The sequence below is a fragment of the Diuraphis noxia genome, unplaced genomic scaffold (genome assembly GCF_037042655.1).
Source record: "Diuraphis noxia isolate RWA-SAM2 unplaced genomic scaffold, SU_Dnox_SAM2 contig0003, whole genome shotgun sequence".
In the NCBI taxonomy this organism is placed as follows: domain Eukaryota; kingdom Metazoa; phylum Arthropoda; class Insecta; order Hemiptera; family Aphididae; genus Diuraphis; species Diuraphis noxia.
In genome coordinates, this window is record NW_028301713.1 from 59,598,494 (window position 1) to 59,624,709 (window position 26,216).

Below are 26,216 nucleotides of genomic sequence, written 5' to 3' on the forward strand. Positions count from 1 at the left end.
AAAAAATAATTCTTCGCTAGTGTTTTGTAGTGAATATAATATTATTACAGATCATCAATGATAGAATAAACACTTGTGTTTTATTCAATGATTTTTGTTTTTCAAGTACCCACTTGAACGGAGCAAGTTCCATTTAAATTTTAAAAATCTCACTCAAATTTAATTTAACTAACACTTTATACAATATTGCTTACAGTGAAAAAAACTACGAGCCATCAATCACCTTAAAAAAAAAAAACTTTCCTCAAATAAACAAATTTTATATTCTCGAAGTTATAAAAAATCAATTCAATATGTTGAACTGATTTTAAATTGATTATATACCTACTAACTTGCGAAAATTCGATAGGCCCGCGCAACGTATAAAATACAATAATACAACTGTCTGTTTTTATCTATGATAATTATTTATTTTATGGCTTGTTTTAAAAATGGTGAAAATAGTGTACTTTTAACTTAGTGTAAATATTTACCCAGACTCTGCGTTACTATTTATGCACGCCCTGAACTACTCAAAACAAAATTCAATATCATAATCTATAATTATTAATTCCATGGTATTGCATACATTCATTGCATTTATAATCATATCTACATACAGTTATCATTTCGTATTAAAAAATAGATATTAACATCCATAGACGGTTACAACAACTGATCGAAATCAACAATGCATAGGTAATAAATAATAATTATAATAATGTTTTCTTTTCTATTTGTTATCATTCGAATGAATTAGCAGAAACCGTTGCCAGAAATTAAAATAGACATTTATAATATATTCCACCTGAAACAACATTCTATTACATCATAATGATTGATTAGTTCTTTATAATTTTTATACACACACATACCTTATATTAAATTATTAAAAGCAGCTTAATATTGTATTTTTGTGCGGCTAATTTTAACTGTTTGCTATTTAATTAGGCGTGTCTTATGGCTCAACGTCAATGGTCATTGGCCACATAAGAAAAAAAAACATAATTACATCATACACTGGAATTAATATACAATATATCTAATATATTTAAGTATAAACATTTTTGTATGTTATATACTATACACTCTGCAATTCATGGTTTGTCGCAATAGTGTATCAAAGAAAAATAATATTTATATATTATTCGATTATTCAATTATTCATATTATAGTACCTAACCTTATCTAGACATTTTGTTTGAAGACCGTAAGATACAACATTTTTATATTTGATTTCCAAGTAAATGTGAATTAAAAAACTGTTAGGAATAATCTATTATGACACATAAAATATAATCATACAACACAGAATATATTTGTTTTATGTTGCCAACGATATAGTATTATACCTATAATATAATATACTTTTAGATTTTGAGCATCAATGAGAAAGTTATAAAACGCATATGTGCTTTTTTTAAATATTTTATTTTTTTACATGATACTTTTAATTAAAGGTAACAGAAAATAATTCAATCTTAATTATTTCTATTAGGGAGGGAGGCGTTGACTGATTTAAAACATGATAATTTTAATAAAATTGGATATCCAAAATTAAAGATATATGGACTAATTTAAACCGGGTTTCAAACATTCAAAGCTTAGAATTTTTTTAAATTCTATAAAAGGGCATAAAAATGTAATACAATTAATTTAATCATATAGTAGTTTAAAAGTATAAAAATATAGAAATAATATTTAATTTTTAAAGTACATATCTATCAATAAAATCCATAAATAACATGAAAACTCATATTTATTATGTTACTGCCTAAAATTAAGTTTTTAGTTTTGGATATCTTAGACTTTAAAATCGTAATACAAAATTTGAAGTTCAAAGTCAGATATTCAATCTAAAAATGTGGTTTGTTCTTCTATAGTGAATTTATTTATTTTTTTGTAACTCAAAAAATAATAACTTGCATATTTTTACCAGCATTTATGTTATTATGTTTTGTAGACAATTCGATTTTATAAATCTAAAAATAATGAGTTTCATTTTTAGCTATCTATTCAGATTGTTATTTATGAAATAATAATAATATTCACTCGGGTATTGACCTATTTAGTTATACCAACAGCATAATGTTATCCTATATTATATATTATATTTTATTAGAAATATTTTTAGGAAAAATAAGCTTAATCTATATGATATTTCGATTTAATTACTTTTGTTTCTAATAAAAAATTAAATTACTATTAGTTGTGTAAATAAATATGATAAAAAAATGGTTGATTGTTTTTATAAACGTGAGGTTTTAGTATCATGTTATTTTGCTATAACTTATGTTCTATAACGACCGAGTATGCTATTTTATAAATATGTATGATATAATCTATAGACCTTAAGTACCCTTATCCATCGTTTCGTAATCGCTAATAATTAAAATTTACAGCGTTTACAGACGCTGCGTATGAAATATTAATAATATTTAACATTATAATTTGCAATATCATAGTGAATATTTAATATAATATGGTTAGAAGCACTGCGTTCAGCTTTTGGTAGCTTTAAGCGTGGCGCACGACGACCGAGGGTGTCAATGGGCGATAGTTGGCGTAATACTCCTCACTGTGCGCGTCGCAAGTTGGATTAACGACCTTATTTAAAGCGAAGTGAACTTTCGGGTAAGCTCGTACTAAGTGCTACGCAACTGTGTTGCGAGTTATAAAGGAACCACCGACTAAAGTAATAGGAAACACGAGGAACATGTCGGAAAACATATTCGCATGCGTCCAAATCGGTTTATCTGTGTATTTGTAAAATGTCGTTTAAGTGACGCGTACAATGATATTATTATGTTCCTTCAAACGGAATGACGGTAAAATAATAATAATAACAGTATTCCGGAGAATGCTTGATGACAATAACGATGACAATATTAACAGTTTTGAAAATACATTACCGCTGTGGCATAATGTGTTGTGTGGGCTGGGACATAGCGTATAATCGAATATAACATACGATACGACGATAATATTATAATAAACTGTTGTCTGGGCCATTGTCAACGTTATCATGATATAATGATACAACACCTGTACGTAAAAAAATAATACTCGTTCAGTGTTGTATATTATTATATTGTAATATCAAAGCGAAGTATCGATAGCTGAAAAATAAAATATAAAAATTATGTCAACTCTGTGCACGATAAACGATTTAGAGGATAGGCATATCACAGCTTTTTCAAATTAAAAATATAATGTTGTTGATTATTGTAAAATTATATTTAAATAAATATATCTAATATATAAAAATCTCGTGTCACAATGTTTGTTACCAAACTGCTCCGAAACGGCTGGACCGATTTTCATGAAATTTGTTGTGTATATTATGTAGGTCTCAGAGAGTGATGTAAACTATTTTTCACACCCCTATTTTTATTTTAAAGGGTGGCTCATACAGGGATTTTTTTTAACCTACGACAATTTTTTTTTATAGAGTTGCCGTTGGTCACCAAACATATTAAATTATTATTATTATTTTTTTATTTTTTATATTTAATTGCTGTTTCATGTATTTAATCAATGGCCACACTGACCGATCAGCCTCCATTGTCGCCGCTGTCATCTGATGTATATAGTTTAATATGAACTTTAATTGTATCGATTTGTGTATTTTGTACAATTCCAGAAAGGCGCAAGAGGTCTGATTTGGCCCGTCGGACGACCAAAAGTACAAGCATGCGAGATAGAAGAGCACAAAGAAGAGACGTAGAAATCCAACCGAACAATGAAAATGTACGTGTGAACATGGTGCGATTGCGTGAGGCACAAGCAGAACAAAATCAAATAAGACGTTTAGAAGCGCGTCAATTCGTAGTTGACACACGCAGAGCAAATGACCGACAAAGCCAAAAAGTACATAGAGCATTTACATTAACAAAGAACAATTTATGACCGCATTATGCTCGCTGTTTCGGCAGGACAAGGTGGATTATTTTTTTTGGACGCACCAGGTGGAACTGGTAAAACATTCCTCATTTCACTAATTCTCGCCAAAATACGATCATGTAATGGCATCGCATTGGCCGTTGCATCATCTGGCATTGCAGCAACTTTATTGGATGGAGGCAGAACACCTCATTCAGCATTTAAGCTGCCACTAAATATTCAAAATAATCAAGACACAGTGTGCAACATAAAAAAACAATCATCAACGGCTACAGTGCTGAAACTGTGCAAAATTATCATCTGGGATGAATGCACTATGGTACACAAACATTCGCTTGAGGCGTTGGACAGGACATTGAAAGACATAAGAAACAATGAAAAACTGTTTGGCGGCACTCTGTTACTCCTTTCAGGTGATTTCAGACAAACACTTCCAGTCATTCCACGTTCAGCGTACACTGATGAGAACAACGCTTGCTTGAAATCATCGCGACTGTGGCATAGTGTTGAAAAAGTACAGCTGAAAGTAAGCATGCGTGTTCAAATGCTTCAAGATCTATCCGCTGAAACATTCTCAAAACAACTGTTAGATATCGGCGATGGAAAAGTAGCTTTACATGAAAATTCTAGATGCATAAAATTACCGACCGATTTCTGCACCATCATTAATTCGCAATATGAACTTATTGACCAGATATTTCCCGATATACGCAAACAATACTTGAATCTTGAGTAAATGACAGAAACAGCGATATTGGCTGCAAAAAATGTGGACATCAACGATTTGAATTTCAAGATACAACAGTTGTTGCCAGGGAACTTGCAGGTGTTATACAAATCTATCGATACAGTTTGCGATACCAATGAAATTGTAAATTATCCGGCAGAGTTTTTGAACTCATTGGATTTGCCAGACATGCCACCACACCATTTACAACTGAAGGTTGGATCTCCTATTGTTTTGCTACGTAATTTGAACCCACCAAGGCTGTGCAATGGCACGCGATTAGTTGTTAAAAAATTGATGAAAAACGTTATCGAAGCCAGCATTTTGAATGGCAAGTTTCGCGGAGAAGATGTATTACTACCACAAATCCCTATTATCACTACATATGTCCCAACTGAATTCAAACGGGTTCAATTTCCAATCAGATCGGCATTCGCAATGACAATCAATAAGTCTCAAGGCCAAACGATGACTGTTTGTGGCTTAGATCTGGGCACACCATGTTTTTCACACGGACAATTATACGTGACATGTTCTCGCGTAGGTAAACCATCCAGTTTGTTTGTGTTGGCTAAAGATGGATTTACTAAAAATATCGTACACTCCATCGCACTAAGAGACTGGCAATATTTTTTTTTTAAATTTATGATAGAGATGTAATTATAAATTTATTAGTTAAGATATAAAAATACAATGAATTCAAAAAAATTAATATTTGGTGTTTTGTTATTTTTATGATCCGTCATCTTTCACAGTGCTCCATTTATATCTCAGTCATATACCAGTATACGACATTCCCACACACTTACAATAAAAAAATAAAAAAATAAAACACACATCATTGTAAAATCAATACATTCCTGTTTCGTAATTATGTTTTATTTTTTGAAGCATATAAAATGCGCTGTAGTTCCAATGTATGGATGTAATAAGTTTTTTAAATTTTAATTGTTATATCCATTTCCATACTGCGGTGTATCCATCTACAGAGATCGGATTTTTGTAGATATACTTGGAAAACTGACGTCTGTTAACGGAATTTTATATAAAAATATACAATTTAATCCAAAATTTTAATATCAAAAGCGCTAAATTAATATATCTAATGCATGTCATTGCCGCTAAAGACCAAGATTATAAAAAATGGAAAGGATGTAAATATTATTGTACAAATAGGAAAATACTACTATAATAATATATAGGTACCTACATACATATTTTTTATAATTTTTTATAAAGTTAGAAATACTGTAAATTTCCAATTGTCAATATTAAGTGAAATTATAAATAAAATTAACTGATATTAATTTCATAAGCTTATACTTACCTAACAATTTTTTGATTGATTTTGAACGATACAAAATAAAATCTCTGAAATTAAACACCCTTCTTTGTTCCTTCTTATCTTGGTTTGATGGATATGTCAACTACATATTATAGGGTTTTACCAGTTCTTTGATTATGCAGCATTGCCATACTATTTGGATTTGTATAATTTGTTTTCAGTGTTCACATATTATAATATTATTTTATAACGTATGACAGTTTGAAAAACTGATAATAATTAAAAATTGATTAATTACTATACTGATTCTCATAATTTCTATGTATATATTAAATAATTTCTAAAAGTTATACATCAAAATCATTTCATATTGTATTTATAATACGGAATACGTAGATGTTTTCAAATTTTGGAAAATTTAAAAACATTGCGTTTGTTAAGTTGATTTTTTTTTGTGAAACCAAAACACATTCTACACATTAATTCATTTAGTACCTTTGGCACGTATGAAATAGCTTGATACTGTGGGCTTAACGTTTGCAATTATGTTTTTGCAATTTAATGGTATAAATTATATCATGCTTTGTTAAAATGCTATTAATCCGTATCAAAATTTCACACTGCATATCGCAATGAAACGTGATATAAAATATAAAAGCGCAGGCATACATTTGTATAATACTATATAAATGACAACAAAAGACACTTCATTACACGTTATCTTTTGTACAAAATAAAAACCATTTATAATATAAATACGTATATTATAGCGACAATTCTCTCGAATATACGCAATTTATGGCTGGCACTGATTTATAAAGACTTTTTTTCACAAGAGTCAGAATGTTTTTTTTTTCATTTTTCTACAATGATAATAATGTTAATGTTTCATGACAATGTAACGTATACCTATTACCGTTAAATTTTGTGCTTAAAATTTGTTTCTGAATATAAAATAAAATATCGTTAAAATAATAACTCAAATTTTATATTTGTGTGATTATAATATATATGTATGTGTTAGCGTTAATGTATGAAATTCCGTAATTCTATAGAATAACTATAGTTATTTTATAGAATTACGGGTACTTTCAGTTAATGTATTGAATGAATCCATAAATATATACTTTAACTAGTTATTCTACATATCAACTAGATATTTTATAAACTAACAATAAGGGTTTAGTTAATGTATTATAACTATTATTGAATAAAAGTTTTAATCAAATTACAAATTACAAAAAAAAATCAAATGTTATAGTATTAAGTCAAACAAGCCTTACAATATTATATAAAATATTAATATTAATTTATTTCACATCAATTTATTAGAATAATCATTAAAATCTTAATCAATTTACAAATTAAAAAATCAAATGTTAGTATAAGTCAAACACACCTTACATTATTATATAAAATATTAATATTAATTTATTTTTACGTCAATGTATTTGTAAAATTTTTTTTTTAAATTTTAAATTTATTTATTAGTACAGGAACTTTTTGGGTGGCATTTAGAAATTACAAAGTAAATTATTTTTTAAACATATGCACCGTTTTGTGGTGCACTTTTGTTGGCATGTACATTTAAAAAACCCTTGTCCATTACCAATTGATCGGGATTTGGATGCTATTCGAAGGCAAATATCTACATCTGGAACGTCACTAAGCGTAATAAACTTTTCTGTGCATAAATTAAATTGTGATCTCGCGTAAAGTTGTTTTAGTATACCGTATTAAGTTCCTAAAACAAAATTATTTGAATTATTAATAAATAAATTTAAAAAAAAATGATAAATAAAAAAAAATTACCTAAGCGATAAAATCGGTCGGTTGTTTTTTCTAATACAATTGCAATTATAGATTGTGGATCACATTTTGACTTGTCAACATCTGGATTTTTGACTCGTACGTTACATCCTTGAAGAGCAGGTGGATGAGACAAATCTGATTGTAGTTTCATTCTTTTAGCTTGACGTTCTAAGCATTCTTTTGCTTCTTCTCTTTTATTGGAAATATTTTCTTTATTTATGCAAAGTTGATACAATTCTTCATCGGTACTCCCTTCATTTTCCATAAATATAAGTTTGCATATTTTACAGTTATTTTTCTCTAAATCTTTGTTAATTTTATTATTTAAACTTTTGTCTGTATTCAAAACTTTCAAAATATTGTCTGGAATATTTGAATAAATTCCTAATTTTGGGGAACATCCGAACATAGCTTCATAAGGACTTCGTCCTATCCCCCTATGAAAAGCTTTATTTTTCATAAATTGAATAAACCTTAGCCCTTCACTCCATTTTGTTGTGTTGTTGTCCTTCATCCAGGTAATTATCATATTCTCTATATCTTGATTTGCCCTCTCCACTGATCCTTGGGATTGACTGTGGCAAGGTTTGCCATGAATAATAGATCATTCAGGCCACATTTCTTTTAATGAATCTATTGTTTGGTTTCTGGATTCACGACCGTTGTCACTTTGTAGTACACTTGGAGCACCGAACATAAAAATATCTATGAGACAATATGCTACTTCTTCAGCTCTTTTCGATTTTAATGGTTTTAAAATACAAAATTTAGCCAAATGATCTTGATACACCAACACAAATTTATATTCACCATCAGCTTGACTTTGATAATCAATAAGATCTAATTGACATCTACTATTTAATTCAGAAAAAAATCATAGGATTTGTCACGATACCTTTTTTTCACTTTTTTGTTTTTTTACACATGATTCACATAAATTTAAAAACATTTTGACGTTTGATTGAGTAATATTTTTATATATTTTTTTTTTCAGTTCATACATCATTCTGTCTCTACCACCATGTCCAATAGATAGTTGAATGTTAAGTAAAATATCATATAATTCTTCGTCGTGGACGTAAAATATAATATCAGAATTTTCTTTCATTGGACGTATAAGTTTTTCATTACCTTGCACTTATATCATATCATACTGTTGTAGTAACCAATAATCACGTGGCGATTATTTTTTTCCTGTTTTAATACGTTTCACTTCACTTATTAAGAAATCATATTTTTCTTTCAGCAAAAACGTGCTATTATTACGTTCTGTTGTTGTATTTTTTATAATTGTATCAAATTTGGTTTTCATTTTAAAGCACACTTATTAGTTATTACACTATACAACACTAAAAATGATTAAACTAACTAGTAAGTAAACTCGCGGTATACTGTCACACGAATAAGTCTAGTCTATTCCAATGGTGTGGTTTAATACTATCTTATCTTATTATTTTTATTAATAAAACAACAACGGTAACAAATTTTGTATGTTATCTAATCCAGTTCCGGTCATCTTCTAATGATAAAAATTTCATACATTAACGAAAACCCATTCGGTATTTTATATATTAACTAGTAAAACCGTGTAATTTAAATATTAACAAACATATTTAGGAATTTTATAGAATAACTAGTTATTTAATAAAATAACGAATAAAATAACGTATTACATACATTACCGCTAACATATATTATATATATATATATATATATATATATATATATATATATATATATATATATATATATATATATATATATATATGTATATTTGTATTAAATTCACTCAAGAATTATATTTGGACATATTACTGCCCACTTTACCGATATATTCACAGAAATAAAAATAAAGTATCAAAATAAAAAAAGAATTTCCTAGAACCTTTTTTTTTATATACCGCTGTTGAATATGAGACTAAGAAGTTTAGTTTTTTTCAATGCAGATTAATGTCTATCCCCTGCTCGTCACTATCAACCCTAATTTATACGGTTAACTTATACTATACAACAATTACATTTTGTAGATCAAAAGACTTTTTAGACTATACAGCCACTATTACAGTATATTGTAACGTCATTGAGACAACTTCTGTAAAAAATGTGACGTATAGACTACACAAGTAAACGACCTACGGCTAATGCTAACTTAGCACAAGAGACACGACTAATCAATGCGTTGGATAGTAAATGGAGACACATAGACGACAGTATCTTTTACGATACCTTAAAGAGTGTGTGTGTGTGTGTGTGTGTGTGTGTGTGTGTGTGTGTGTGTGTGTGTGTGTGTGTGTGTGTGTGTGTGTGTGTGTGTGTGTGTGTGTGTGTGTGTGTGTGTGTGCGTGCGTGCGTGCGTGCGTGCGTGCGTGCGTGCGTGCGTGCGTGCGTGCGTGCGTGTGTGTGTGTGTGTGTGTGTGTGTGTGTGTGTGTGTGTGTGTGTGTGTGTGTATAATATATAATCAACATAATCACAATATTATGTTTACAACGTCCGATAAATTTGGGAAACACTAAAATTATTATTTTCTATCATCAATATTACATATATAATAATGATCGGATAATAAATTATAGTAAGGAAATTCCAGGGCAAAGTATAATACTCTGGATGGAACCATATGGGAAATATGCATATTTAATAAAATTTTATTACTAAAGACCGGATTTATATTCTCTTGAAACAGGTAAAATATGATACTAATAATCTATAAAAAAAATCCAATATCTTTATTATATTTTATTAGAATTTAAAAAAAATAATCAATTAACAATAATTAATTATTTGATTTTATATGCATTTTTTTTTTTTCATAGCTAGGTATATCATATATATTTAAAATTGTATTTTTAAAATTAACTATTTTTATTTTGTTAATTTTGAAACTTAAAAATCATACAGTCACAATTAAATACGCATTACGATAGTGCAAAACAAAATATTTGGACATTTGAATATTTGATGAACATATAATATGTTGTTCTTATCAGTATAAAAATAGTGACCAGCATTTCAGATTAGACACTGTGTTTAATGAGCAATATGAAAAATTACTATATACGTGCTTTAAAATGCATGTTTTCTTTTTACCAAAATTATTCAAAAAAATAAATAGTTAATGTTCCGAAAAAATTGTTCCCATACAGTGATATTTAAATTAATTATAAATTATTATTTTTTTCTAACAATTTATAAAATATTCTGAAACAATATGCTAAATATTGACTAACCCATGAAATATTCTCAACCATGCAAAACAAACATTTTCCTTAGAATTCAAAATCAAACTTATCGTCCAGGTCATCATTATTTATTTTCAGGCTTAGTAATTATTAAATAAAAAATAATGTGATATACACGTTGAGAAGTATTATTTAAATAATAACTGTATATAACAGTTCCCTGGACTATTTTTCTGAACAAAACAGTTGTATTTTTAAGAGTATGCTTACATAATAATATTATTAAATTTTTTTCATTTTCATTAAAAATTAAATAGATACTATTTTGTTAAATTATTTCCCGATTTACTAATTTTAACTCTGTATGCAGGTACTCTGCAAATCTTTATTTGGTCATCATTCACATTGACCGGACAATATAGACCTCTCTCTCTACCCACATTGAGTATTGGCCATTAAAATCGGGCATTGTGCACAGTGCTTCATTTCCTACTTCGCCTATAACATATAATATAATATAATATACATTATTATATATAGATAATTGAATTCTAATAACGATAATAATGCACAAACTATAAATCATTTATCCTATCTTGCTTTTCGATGAAATCTATACACCGTGTAGACGATCATGATAATAATATAATGTATTGTAATAATAATATTATACAATGAGTATATAATTTATACACAGAACGTGCGTTTCAAATCAAAATCGAAAACTACGTAATACCGTGTGTATGACTATTGACTATATTTGAATATCATACGTAATTATTTATTTAATATGTTTTACTTAAATAAAGTATAATATTATAGCTATTAGTTAGGTAAAAATAGACGCATACAATTGAAAGTTTTGGTTAGCTTAGATGCTTAGAATAAATCATTAAAATAAACTAAAATATATATCTTAATAGATATCTATCTTAATAATGATAAACAATATTAGTTATTACCGCCGACGAATACAATGTAACATCATACTAAAAATATAATACCTAAAATCGAATAAACAATTATTATTCTAGTTATACTATAGTTGTTCGATCGAATGGAAATATATTAATTCCTAGGGAAATGAACTGATATTTTATTTTAATTTTTCTAAAAACACAAAAAAACAATACTATACATGCAAACCATGGCAGCCGTTACTCCACCGGTACGGTTATTGTCTCCGTATATTACGCATTAACATAATATTATTATACCTACAATCTACATGATACAGTGACACAATTATTATATAACAAAGTCGTATGTGCTACCTCTTTATCGTGATCCCAAAATGTACGAATTTCTCGAATTTCTCAACAACGCGCGCCGTCCATCAGTCGAGTTTTCGATTTCACATGCAACAACTATGACGGCGCGACGAGGACGATGATAATATTAATAATAATAATAATAATATTAACATATTAAATTCCAGGAATTAAAATAATTATTCATCTGATCATTCATTAGGGGTAAACGTAACGCGCTATTAACCCAGATTTTGGGTCTTTATTTCGTATATTATGAATTATGATTGAAAACTTTGGCAGCACACACGGGCTGGTTAACCACCTATCCCTTGTGAGTTGTGAATATTTGGCCTTACAGGCTAGGTAATAATATTATGTATATTATTTTAATATAATTACTTGCACTTTTACTTCACAGTGCACCGACGTGTGAAAATTATGGCAAAATCATATTAACGCAAACTTCAATGTCGACGCATGCACACGGCGCGTATATTATTATTATTATTATTATGTACCCTCGCGAGCTGTAATTTGGTTTTATTATTGTTTCACGTCGTCGTCGTCCTCTTTGTTATTATTATTGTTATTCGTCGTTTTTATGTACACAAAGTCAAAAGTTTTGTTCGACTTCAAAGACTACAGATTTGTAGGCACAGTGCACTGCAGAGACGATTAGATTTCACGACGACGAATAATAATAATTAAACTCGCGTCATCATAACACGCTGTTTACTCCATGGCTGTTTATAACTTATAATATTTGCAATTCTTCAGTGTGTTGGTACACCTTATAACCAATGCGCAGAGTACGCATATATAATATATTTAACTGACAACACTAATTTTCAAAAACATTATAGGTGCGTATTTTATTTTTTTGTAAAATTAATTTTCTTAAATTTGCAATATTTACTACACAGCATTTTAACAAAAATTTTTAGTTTATGATAACTTAAGTACCTATATAAAAATATTATTTTCATAAAACAAAAAAATGTGTGTAGCCACTTAAATTGATCACCCTGTATAAAATTTTCAGTTTGTTGTAAAACTGTTTTTTACGTGTATCGCTGCATAATTCATTTTAATTTTAGGCACTGCTTTTAGGCACACACGACCATACACCCACACAAGCGCATTATATATATATATATATATATATATATATATAAAAAGCTTCCGGACTTTGTTTTGCAGAAAGCTAGTCGTATATCAGCGCATATATTACTAGTATAATTATACAGTGTATAAATATTATATTTCGAACACGCTCGCCAGTTTTAATGTAATTCACTAAAGCATAAAATACAACGACGACCGTCGCTCTACGCAACGATATTCACGTGTTAATTATATCGTCGTCTACAAAATATGTCCTTTGATCGGTAAATGAGTGTAATTATGTATATATATAAATGAATTAATAAACCCATCTCTGATTATCACCCCTCGGCGTTTATTTTATCTGTTTAATATCATAAAAACCCACGCAAAGTTATTCCTGAATGTGAACTATATTTACTCATCCCTTAGTAAACTATACAGGTTCGCCCTCCAAATGAATTCTCCTCATTGGACTCCAGCAACTAAACTTTAATGATTCGGTTCAGGTTAGGTTGAGATAAAACACTATATTAAAATTAAAAACACAGCGCGATATGCAAAAACAAATGAAATAAGAGGATAAATAATACATTATATCGTTTCTCCGAGTCATCGAGTTGGGCGAAAAAGTCAAAATATATAAATTATTCAAACTACCTATGAAATTTTAATTGATACGGATCTACTATATATAACTCATATGCTTGAACTTGGAACGCACTCATGCACCCTCATTATTTATTTAATTCCTTTATTTTAATGAAATAAAATCTCGATTATTTAATGTGATTTTGTCAAATAAATTTACTTCTTTGATTAGCGTTTCTAAAAGTTTAATTTGATTTCATAAATCAATAGACGCATCGTTAAAGTTTTTTAAGTGGACAGGAAAGTTTCTTATTAGGGTCGTTGTATATATTAATTTTTAACGAAGACGCTCGTCTATATTAGATGGTAAACGCGTTTGAACTGTATATACAATCTTGTATTGACTCTTTCTGTGTTTATGTATAGGTCAGAGTTTTACTATACAAAAATCACTTTAACATATATGTAACTTAATAGAGGACGCTACTCATATATTTGGTGTCTCAGTCTTACAAGTGCGTAACATAGCACATTTACGCAGATCACGTTTAATTTCGTAAATTTAAGAATTTTAGTAAATTTACCTATTATGAAACTTTATGGTAAGAACATTATCAGTGGTTTGATGTAGATTTTTTACAATAGTTCAATTTTGTAGCAATGTATGCGTATATAAAAAAGCTTAAATTAAAAATGTTTCTTAAATCACTTAAAAAATAAGTCATTGTAAAAACTCCGGATACAAACACAGATAATTTTCTTACCATCGAGTTTAATAATAGGTCAATTTACTCTAATTTTTAAACTACTGAGTTAAACGTGATCAGCTGATCGTAAATTTTTAATGTTACGCATTTGTAAGACGGAGACAACAGACAAGTGGGTTTCGTCCACTTAGTGTAGTTTGCGGATTTTTATTCATATAAACATATATATTATATATTATATTTGAATTCTGTTGAGTTTGTTTGATTCTTCTTCATAACTTAGTTCTTTTATACATAAATAAATTATGTTTGCGAAAATTATTGATATTAAATGTACTAACATTATTATTTTTATAATATGTAAATATCGTCTTCATTATTGACTCTATGGTATAGTTTATTTTTTTATTCATGTCATTATCACTGGTTGAAAACATAATACATTTTTTTTTCAGTGTTTATATTGTTCAAATATTCGAATAACAGTTTCACACTAGTCGTCAATTATTGCTACCTTTTTATATTAAAATGATGTAGAATTAGTTTTTTCGTAATACTCGTAGTCGAAAAATTAAAATAAAATAACTAAAATATCCAATATTAGTTATATTGAAATAAAAAAGAAAGTAGGAAAAAGACTTGTTTTAAATTATATTATTAGGTAATACATATGCAAATGTCAGAAATAAAATATAATATAGTGTGTTTTTAAATAACCTATATAGTATTAAAATAGAGAACATATTGAACATAAAATAGAGTATATATGGTATGGTATGGTATAGTCAAAGTGAAAAATTATATTTTCCTTAATTCGAGTATTTTTTTTATTGCTGGTTAATTGAATAACATGACTATAAAAGATAATTTCGTGTATTTATTTATGTATTTTGAATTTTTATCTTCAGAACTGATGTATTATCTGGTTTCAAAGATAATGTCACCAAATATAAAGATAATTATTTCTCTCAAAATGTGTGCACAAATACATTGTTCACTCTGCATCTATTATTTTATAGAGTTTATTATAGAAAAATTATGGGTGTTCGGCAAAACACCGGCATCTACTATTGAATATTCATCAACTCGAAATAATATTTCTTGTAGCCAAACTTTTTGTAGAGGTTGTGGTTTTCTCGTATCCACGTGATTCTCTGAAAGTTTATCTCCAACTAAATATATTATAATATATAATAATATAAGCGTTGTGTCTAGAATTAAGTTTACTATGATATACGATATATAATCATACACTATATATTATACTAAGTAATATGAAGTCATGTTGTGTAATGTATGGGCACTATCCATAAGTGGAATACATCGGTCGAGTATCGTTGAATATGATATCATAAATATGTTTATAAATATCCACGTAATATGATCAATAAATATTTAAAACTTAAATAACATCCATTTCATCATATTTTTCGTAAGTCACTTATAATATTCCTGCAGATATATACATCTTGTAAAGAGCAAAAATTTAGAAAAAAACCGTTTAAGAACGTTAGCAAATTGATATTATATTATGACCACTTTCTATTCATAAACCAACTTCAATATGAAACGTTGTTGTAATGATTTCGAGGATGATGCAAGTCAGGTTAGTCTGAAGTTAATAATTAGGTAAAAACTCACTTTTCATTAGAATTTTTTATTTTACATTGGAAATTACCAATATACTTGTTTTTTTTTTCTTAACAAATAATATTACTCAACCAACAATTTTATTAAAACCATTATGTATTATAAATCAAAAATAAACTAATATTTTTGGCGTAACTTCTTATAAGCACCTATCCCCCTTGATTGAACAAATTTTTCACGGCATAAAAATTCTGTAATTTCTTTATAAATAACTTATATTTTCTAAAGATTCAATGTTTTTAAGAAGTTAAAAATATATCTATAATAAACGAATTCAATTCTCGTGATTCGTGATTGAATTAAATTGCAAATTTTTATTACAGAAAGCTGTCATACTTTATCTTTTTACTAGATATCAGTATTCTATAAGATACACATATGCCATAAATGGCTTAATGTAAAAATCAGTTATACCAATTTTTTAATTTACAAAATTGTCTAGGTGTTACCTTTACTCAGAGATTGATCCCCCACTGATATATTGAATTTATATGTAGTAGAGTTCTGATTCTTTAGGCTATATTATGAGCTTTTTCAAAGAACTGAAGTCCACTGCCTCATCAAAGGCCATTGACTGTTATGTTGTTAAGTTATATTTGAAATATGTGCCAGTTCAACCGGAATTTTTTACAGAGCTTGACTATTCCCATATAGATCATGTACAAAGTCAATTTCAAATTACACGTACTTCATCCAAAAATCTGTCCACAATCATCCAAATGATCAATGTTCAGTCATGCATAAGCTTGATCTCAACACTCGTTGGATATATTGATAGAAGAGTAAAGGTTAACTTAGTATGCTTTTGTAGGTTGATTTGTGGACCTATGGATTTCTCTTATTTTTTGCTCACCTAAATAAATATTAAAATTTCTTCCCGTTTCACACGATTCTTTTTACACTACCTGTTCATTGCAATAATTACATTTACTACTATATTAAAGACAAAACGACGCACCTGATAAATTAGCAAACCCATATTTTTTCTGTATAATATGCTATTTACTTTTGCAATTATATTTGTACATACATAGTTAAGCTTATTTCTGTGTTTCATTATTAATATAGCTACTGTACTGTATATTTATTTATTTATTTATTGTAAACAATATTTATAGTCGAAATTGCAAATTTTTAATATATTGAGTTTCATATTACATAAATAATAACAATATCTATTACATTAAATGTATGCACTATAAAAACGAAATACGACCATGATTTGTGATCGTGTGTATATTCTATTCACGGCACTTCGTGTAGGCAATTTCGGTACATCGACGTGTAGGCGGCTATTAAACGATATCTCGAATTTAATAAATTTTGTCCGTATTTATGTAAATAAATTATTCAACGTTTAAACAATCAAAAAATATCTATATATTATATTAAGTATTTTTTTTTCAAATAATATTTTGAAGGAAAAAAAGATTTACGGTATTATTGTATTATATTCAGATTGTTGAGTTGTATTTGTATTCTCTTATTTTTATCGTAAGAAATATTCGTAATAAATCACTGCTATAGGTATCTACATTGCATACATATTTTGTCTAACCAAAACAATAATGACAATTTAATTACATAGACATAAGGAATGATAGTCAATGATGGCCATTTGTATACACTATACACACGTGACACAATTGATATGAGTGTGTATAAAGTAGAATAATCTGTAAAATATATTACCATACCACGGGTTTGAGGTACCTACAGAACAAAACACATCCTCCCAGGACTCTTATAATATACCCTTTTGCAGGTTTATCATATCCCTTGAATCCATAAATAATTATTCATTGCACCACTTGCATCATTATTGTTTTCCTGAAGATTAATGTGATATAAAATCTGTGTCACGAATATTACTATACCGATGTTAATCACTGTCAGAATTTTAATTTTACTTATAAACAGTTTAATAAATAGCCTGAGTATATCTTATATTGTGAAGTTTTTCTCAAATTCAATTTTTCATGGTATATTATCTACATCAAGAACCAACTTTCTGTTGTGACATTTTTTTAACTTTCAGCAACAATAATTCAATGTTTCTAGAAAAAACTTATAGTGTAAAATGTATTATATTTTTACTAAAATTATTCATTTTTTTTTTAATTTTCTGTTTTAATATTATTTTAATGTAAATAAATGTTACAAAATTTCAAATCTTACTGCAAACAAATTTAAAGTTATCATAAATACACCATATTGTAATGCTGAATTCATCACAAACTGTTTTTAAAGATTCTTTTTTGTTTTTTAAAAACAATACCCTGTCGAATATTTTTTATTTCATTATTTGCCTCTTTAGAGCTAGAATTATAATTTCAGTTAAATTTTTTTCACGTATGTAATTTGAATTTTATTAGATTTTTAGTTTACTGGCCTTAAAATTGTTTACCAAATTCTTCCGGAACCGCTTATAGGAACCAACTGCCATATCTTAAATTAGAGAAAAATTGTGGTAATAAAATATTTGTATAATATTGTAATACGTTATTCAAACAATAGCAGTATCAATGCTGTCATCTACACACGCAAAATTTCATATAATGCACTATACAATAGTTGCGGATAATATGTATTATACTTCGATTAAACAAATGGTTCAACGTTTAATTTTAATAATTCTACTTTTTTATAATCATTTTTACGTATCCAATAGACAATACAATTTGGTTGACATTGTGCACGTCTTTTTTTATGTAAATTATTGTAGTTATTATAAATACTACTACTGCTGGGCGAAAGTCAGTCTTATAAAATATCCAAGCCAGAAGAATACACAATAAAACTGTTTGCACCACGTGATTTATTATTTAAACAAAAGAAGAATTATCAGGAAAATTATCTACGAGTAGGTACCTATATTATGTACATACCATCGCAGTTTATTCGGAATGTGTGAATTCAAACAACCTGTCTTAACTGTCAGGTTCTAAATTAAATATAAAGGTTATCGACATGTTCTACTATAAAATAATCACTCAGCATATACTACAACCGTTGATACAAGCGTGTGATATATTACTCACGGTAACTCACGGTACGTATATTATGTACACGCATACGGATATAATAATAAACAACCGACTAATATTTCAAAGTTTTGATATTACAATGTGTACAATAACAATACGTACATTTATGGTATACAGAAGTATACGATGAACCTTAAACATATATTATATTATATAATATGTTGTACATGCCGCGATTGCATATTATATATTGTATCGAATTTGTTTTGTTTTGTGGACCTTTGTTTTTTTTTTTCGGAAACGTATTCCCATCAAAATATGTGTATTATAATATTATATAATCCTGTAATTTATTATTGATATTAAATAAATAAAAAGGATTTTTGTTTAATTTGAATTTGACAAAATGTTTGTTTGTTTTTTTTTTGTGATTTCTATAATAATATATCATTAGGTGGGTTAAATAAATTCCTGCCTACCTCAAAATAAATTATGATAATCTTAAATTTTTTGAATTTTTTGCTTGTTAAATTGCAGTTACAAAGAATCCATATCACACTGTATTTCGAAAAAAAAACCATTTATAACGGTTCGGTAAATTTGTACCGTACACTACCATAATATAATATCGATGTTCAATAAACATAACAATTTAATATTATTATTTTTTTTTTATCGAAATTTTTATAATAGCTCAATAAAATTACATTATAGCAACTGTATATATTTTAGGACATAAATACATACTTATTTTAAGGTTGTTTGTGGCAGAAAGCCCTTAACTTGGTTTATAACTATTTATAACCATTATGGTTAGATAATCGACTAAATATGCCTAAGCCAAATATTACACAATATTACTTATTACAGCATAATCAAGATAAAGTATAATCTAGAAAAAATATTTCATCAGTGATTTTTTCGTTTTCAGACGCGGTGTTCGGCTTAAAAGGCGTCCGAATTTGGAATCCTGAAGCCATCCGAGCGGGTGAGCTGTTGCGGCTATCTTGTGACTACGATCTCGAGGGGGTGCCATTGTACTCAATAAAATGGTACTTTGGAGACCAAGAGTTCTACAGATTCGTGCCAAAAGAGTCACCACCGACTAGGGTTTTCCCACTGTCCGGTACAACATCGGTTGACGTGAGTATAATAATATTACAACATAGATTATGTTACCTAATATACTCAATGTTATATATTTGTCACAACTGTTTTACTGTACCATACGGTATTAATCCTATAAAGAAATATGATACTAAAATAAGTTTAGCCAATGTGTAGGTAATTAATAAACTTAAATATATTATATCGTATTATGTTACTATGGCATACAATGAATTCGATGAATTAATTAAGTAATTTACAATTTTGAAAGGTATTTTTTTCCTCAAAAAGATCGGCTAAAAATTATCAATCACAGATCTATCAATCAGCTGGTTTACTTATATATGACACACACACATTTATATTACAGAATAGTATATAAATAATAAATATTTTATATAAACGCAAACAATAACTATAGTTGATATATCTATGTAGAATAATCGTAAATTATATAATATCGTGCAACGAATAAAACTTTAGTCCTTCGGAGGAATGAATGTTAGACTCGAAGCAAATAACTGCAAAGTTTATCCATCTCATATACAGTCCCCCAAGGATCTTTATACGTGAACCTTCAGTTACGACTGTTTTGGGTTATTTTCCATGTATGATCATAATAATGTTTGTGGATCTTTGAACACAAAAAACGAAATTCCTGCAGTCATTATTGTGCTTCTTTTGACGTTTATAATTAAATGGATTCGCCAGACCTTCGACCTTTTTCCATCGGTGGGTAATAAAATTGTAAATAGGTAAACCGTATAATATGTAACATAACAACTTTACGAAATTTCCGTTAATTTTGTTTAGAAATTCCTTATCATCGGAGTGACGTCGGACTACTGTTATCGCGATCCACAGTGAACTCGTCAATATTTTTCATTCCAAATATATCGTTAACACCTACAAAAATTATTGATGATGAGCAGCAATTACAAAAATATACTGACCCATCACAAGTGCTCTACTATATAATATATTATAATATTGTTTTACTTTGAAAAAAATCAGTTCCCTTAATTAAATTCGATAGTGCAGTAAAAAATGTATTACACTTCAATACCTTAATTGCATTATAATTTATAGATTTCCAAAATTATAAGATCTTAAAAATTGTTATTACAATGTGTACCGTTCTACTATGTTATAATATAACATAACTAAAAGTTTCCTTTTATACTCCAATAGACATTTCGTCACTGGATACTTTGATATTTATATGCCTTATTAGGTGGCTTATTACGAATGCACTCCTCGCGAATTGTACATTATACCGTCATCCTACTAAGTCTCTTGTGCAGATATAAATAATGTTTACTGCACTAACTATGTAGCTGATCTGGTCCATTCACACGCAGAATTTTACTATGAACTGTTCTGAAAGTTAAAATATTTTATAAATAGATTTTTTTTGTTTTTTTTTGTTTACGCGTGTTTAGATATCTGAGTCAGACGACCACTCAGTAACATTGACTAACCTACCTCGGGACATGTCAGGACACTATAAATGCGAAATTTCCGCGGACGCTCCACTATTTCACACGCAAATCAAAGAGTCGTATATAACTATAATTGGTAAGTACTAATAATATTATAATATTTATATTATTACTGTTACTGATTGGTACCGTTATACTGAAAATACCGTTGTCGGAACCGTAAAATGTCAGTGTAACTCGTGAATCGTGACCAAAACATAAATAGAAATATTATTTAATACTCTCAGAATTCTAAACCAGTACTATTAAAATATTGAAGTTGAAGAATTCTTATCTTTTTTTTCTCTGTATTTTATAATCTGGATATTAACAATAATTATTTTAATGTTTTGGTTCAACAACTTTTATAGTCTTATGAAGTGTCATCAGTGAGAGGCTTTTTTCAACAAGATAATGTAAGCCAGTCATATTTGTTACTTTCGACGTACTTATATTCTTATCATACTAAAAACACATCGTGTAAAAAAAAAGCTAAGTTAAAAATAAATAAATTTAGTAATGATTAAATCTTTAAAAGACGTGATATAATAAGGAAACTAAGCAAAATTCCATTTAATAATATTACAAATACCTATGGGCTATGACGATAAATAAGATCAATTGTAATGTCAAATACTTAGTCAACATATTGTTTAACTATTTGGCAGGATGTAGAAGTATACCTGCCTAAAAATTACAAATAAGTAACCCCTATAGTATTTTTATGGTTAATAATGTATAAACAATATTATATTGACTAAATATTTAACATTACAATTTATCTTATTTGTCGTCATATTTTAATATTATAAAATGCCATTTTGTTTAGTTTCCATATTATATCACGTCTTTTAAAGATTTAATCATTACTAAATTTATCTTTTTTTAACTTAGTTTTTTTTTTTTACATTAAATTATTTTGGTGTGATATTAGCTTTTTTTTACTATTTCCGGCGACCAGCATCCGAGAGACCGCCAATTGCCGTACGTCGTTGTCGCCGTCGCCACCGCCGTGATAAGAGTAAGAGGGATGGACGTTAGGTAAAGAGGCAGATTGGGGTACATACATTTTACGCGAAATTGGTCTTAAAAATACTTGAACATTATTGGTTGTAAGTTATAAGTCATAACTTATAAACCATTTGGCCAATCTGCCTGTGAGTTCCTCTGTTCTCATCTACACAATATTTCTGATCGATTGATACCTTATACGACTTTATATGTTCTGCCATTTGCCCTGTAGAGTTGGCCGATAGATTAACAAAGATTAGCTTGGTACTTCAATGGTATAACTTGAATTCCTGTAATTATACGTTAGTGGCTACCATACAATTTTTTTTTCTTAGTTTTACGCTACTACCGTCGCTGAGTTGTATCAAATTTGATATCTAATCATTAATGATAAAGATTGTAAATTGATTGTAAAGAAAAAAAATAGTTCAATAACTCATCAAGTATCGATATCTGCTAGTCTGTTACATAAAATATTAAAATACGATTAAATTATAATTTATAATGATTATTACAGAAATAATCACGTTTAAATAGGCATCATGTTGACAACTCGACAATTTTAAATACATTTTGCAATAAACGTCATGGTTTTTTGGTTTTTTTGTTTTTTACAGAAGAACCAAAGACACCGCCACTTATGTTTGCCGGTAAGCTCAAGTACATCAAGGACGAACCTGTAAACATAAATTGCACTTCTTATTCGGCGTTTCCAGCCACCAATCTCACGTGGTTCATAAACGATAAAAAGGTGAGTGAAACCTAATACAATATCAACTCATATATTTTTTAAAAGGCGCGGTTATTTTGAATGGATATAATAATATGTATATACCAACACTGTATAATTTAAAGTTTAGTTGTAAATAATCGATATTCTATAGAATCGCATACTTTTCGAATATTGTGGGATATATGGGTTGGTTTATAATAATGTGTATTTTTGTTTTCATTATATTATAACTTATTTCTAGTAACAAAATGTATTTAATTTGTAATTTGGGAGATCACAAGTAGAAATATCCTAGTACACTGGGATTTTTATAGACATTAATTTATTTATTTAAAGTTATTTAAAATTGTTAGTTTTTTAACCTATGTACAGTAAAATTACTATTTATGAAGAAAAAAAACTTGGAAAAAATAACGTCCAAGCGTTGTACTTTTTAAAGTATCTACCTATTTTGTATGATTTAATTCTGCATTTTTTAATTTTTGATGTATACCTATACATATATATATATTTTTTTTTGTATTAAACACAAATTATTTTATTGAATAATTTTTTTGATTGCTTTATTTTTAATTTTTAAATATTTTTTTTCTATTTCAAATTCTTTTTAAATACAAATATCATTATATCGAGCTATTAAACAAAAGTATAACCTTCAAGGTACAACCGAATAAATAATAATTATACTGAACGTCAAAAACAAAGTAAAAAAAAAATCATAATGGCTTTCATTCATGATTCCTACTTCGATGATAACCTGACCGATACTTCATTAGTTCAAAACTTCTGAAATTATATAATTAATGTGACATATTATTTATAATTATTATATTAATTATATTAATATCATAATTTATTATTAATATCATTATGTTTGGTAGTTTAAATGTTTTTAGGTCTGTATGGAGGATTCAGGGTAATTGTCAACCATGTAAAATGTGACAGTTAAGTGTTAAAACGATTAATCAAATTCAATGTCACCCCTCGCAAAATGCCCGTCGGTTTTTAATTGATATACAATATTAACCTTTTTTTTTTATAAAAAAAGATGAAAGTACAAAAACTCGAAAATATTCACATAAATACATCTACAAAATAATTTACAACTTATATATTATCTTTGAATTCAAAATAACAAAAACAAGATATTTACGATAAAAATTTTAATTAGGTATGAAATAATTACCAATTTTTGTACAATTTTAAAATCACCAAAAACAATTTTTTTACCACAATCTATTGTTCATCGTCTATTGTTTTAGAACCCTGGTTCACACTAAATGTTAATAGTAGTAATTAATAAAAATAATAAAAAATTATAAAACATCATCAAACAGCTTAAACAGGAACCTAATGTAAATAGTATTCACAAATTGTGAACTAATTTTCTTGTTTAATTACTTTATTAGATACAATTACGGAAAATTTTCAATCATAATTTCAATGGAGAATCAAAAAAAAAAATCTAAGTGATTTTGTTATGTCCTATTCATGCATTATTTATAAAATTTAAATAAGTTAAGAAAGTTCGTTCAGTGAGCGTGATAAATTCTCGGTTTCAAAACGAATTTTTTTACTGTCCAATGAACATACTATAAGTCTAATCAGGTTCATTTTAAAAACAATTTTGAAGAACTTTATATTTTAGTACCTAATTTTGAATACTTATTTATTAATATACATTTTCGTTCAATAAAACCGTTAGGTACACAATTATTTGTTTATTCAACAGTAGTAACTATAAAAATTTTATAATAAACTACTGTTATAATTATTGTGTTTTAACGAAATATCATATTGTATAAGTACGCATTTCTAAAGAATATCTACCAATCCTCAGTAGCGTTTCCTAGAAAAAAAAAAAAAAAATAAACGAAAAATTGTGTTTTATTCGTCGAAATTTCTCAAATATAACATATTTCAGTCCTTAATAATAATAACGCAATACTTAATATCTAACACCATCGCCGTTTAACACGTTTTACAAGTGAAAACGCACGCAGGGGCGGGACGTTCGCTTCCGGTATCCTGTTGTGCTTAATAAATCATTTCTTGTTCGATTGCATTCAGTCGAGTCCACAAGTAGATATTTAACACGTCGATACGTTGCCGGAACAACACAGCAACTCATCCATATCCGCTACGTATTATTATTATTACGTAAAACTCACCTGCGCGGCTGCGCCCCATTTGCTCAAATGCAGTAAAATCTTTTTATGAAAAATCACTCGATGCCGACTGATTTTTCTTTTATAAAAGAGTTTCGTTTAAAGGGAGACTAAAATATGCGAAATGAAGGTTATAAGAGGCTGTTTTTATACTCCGTTTTATAGAGATTTTTGTCCTATTAGGGGCTCCTTAAAAAGAGATTTTACTTTAATATAACATACATAGGTACTAAGGTACTAACTGTTTCTCTACAGGACTCAAACTTTATAGCATTTTGATTTAATTCATGCTTGTACTTAATATCTCCGAGTCACAAATGCCAACCATTTCTATATTATATAAAAAAAAAATACTGATTTTTAACTTGTAACCTATGAGAACTTATCACATAAATAATTTAATTTTAACTGTAAATCTCGAAATTCTTGTCTGAAGACCTTTTCAAAATGAACATTTTGGACAATCCTTTCTTAGTGGGTCTTAAGTTATATTTACATCATAAAATGAAACCACTAACAAAATTCCATAGCGTCAGCG

General features: G+C 28.0%; 3 protein-coding genes and 1 pseudogene across 3 annotated transcripts in view; 2 read left to right on the top strand and 2 right to left on the bottom strand.

The window, feature by feature from the left end:
* The window catches only part of LOC107166658 (uncharacterized), a 48,852-nt gene that overhangs the window by 13,122 nt on the left and 9,514 nt on the right, over positions 1–26,216 (top strand). The window contains exons 2-4 of the mRNA XM_015515416.2: positions 20,110–20,321; positions 21,728–21,863; positions 23,395–23,528. Of these exons, the coding sequence (XP_015370902.1) occupies positions 20,110–20,321; positions 21,728–21,863; positions 23,395–23,528 (482 nt within the window). The remainder of the gene's footprint in view (positions 1–20,109; positions 20,322–21,727; positions 21,864–23,394; positions 23,529–26,216) is intronic.
* Positions 4,619–5,321, top strand: LOC149057605 (ATP-dependent DNA helicase PIF6-like). The gene has a single exon (XM_089222045.1). It carries the CDS (start codon positions 4,619–4,621, stop codon positions 5,267–5,269), a length of 651 nt encoding a protein of 216 aa, XP_089078171.1. The 3' UTR covers positions 5,270–5,321.
* On the bottom strand, positions 6,681–9,019 carry LOC149057606 (uncharacterized). The gene is made up of 2 exons (XM_089223540.1): positions 7,707–9,019; positions 6,681–7,638 (listed from the first exon to the last, which is right to left on the bottom strand). The coding sequence occupies exons 1-2, from the start codon at positions 8,233–8,235 to the stop codon at positions 7,631–7,633; spliced, it is 537 nt and encodes a 178-aa protein (XP_089079666.1). The 5' UTR covers positions 8,236–9,019; the 3' UTR covers positions 6,681–7,630.
* LOC149057607 (KRAB domain-containing protein 2 pseudogene) lies at positions 8,311–9,018 on the bottom strand (annotated as a pseudogene).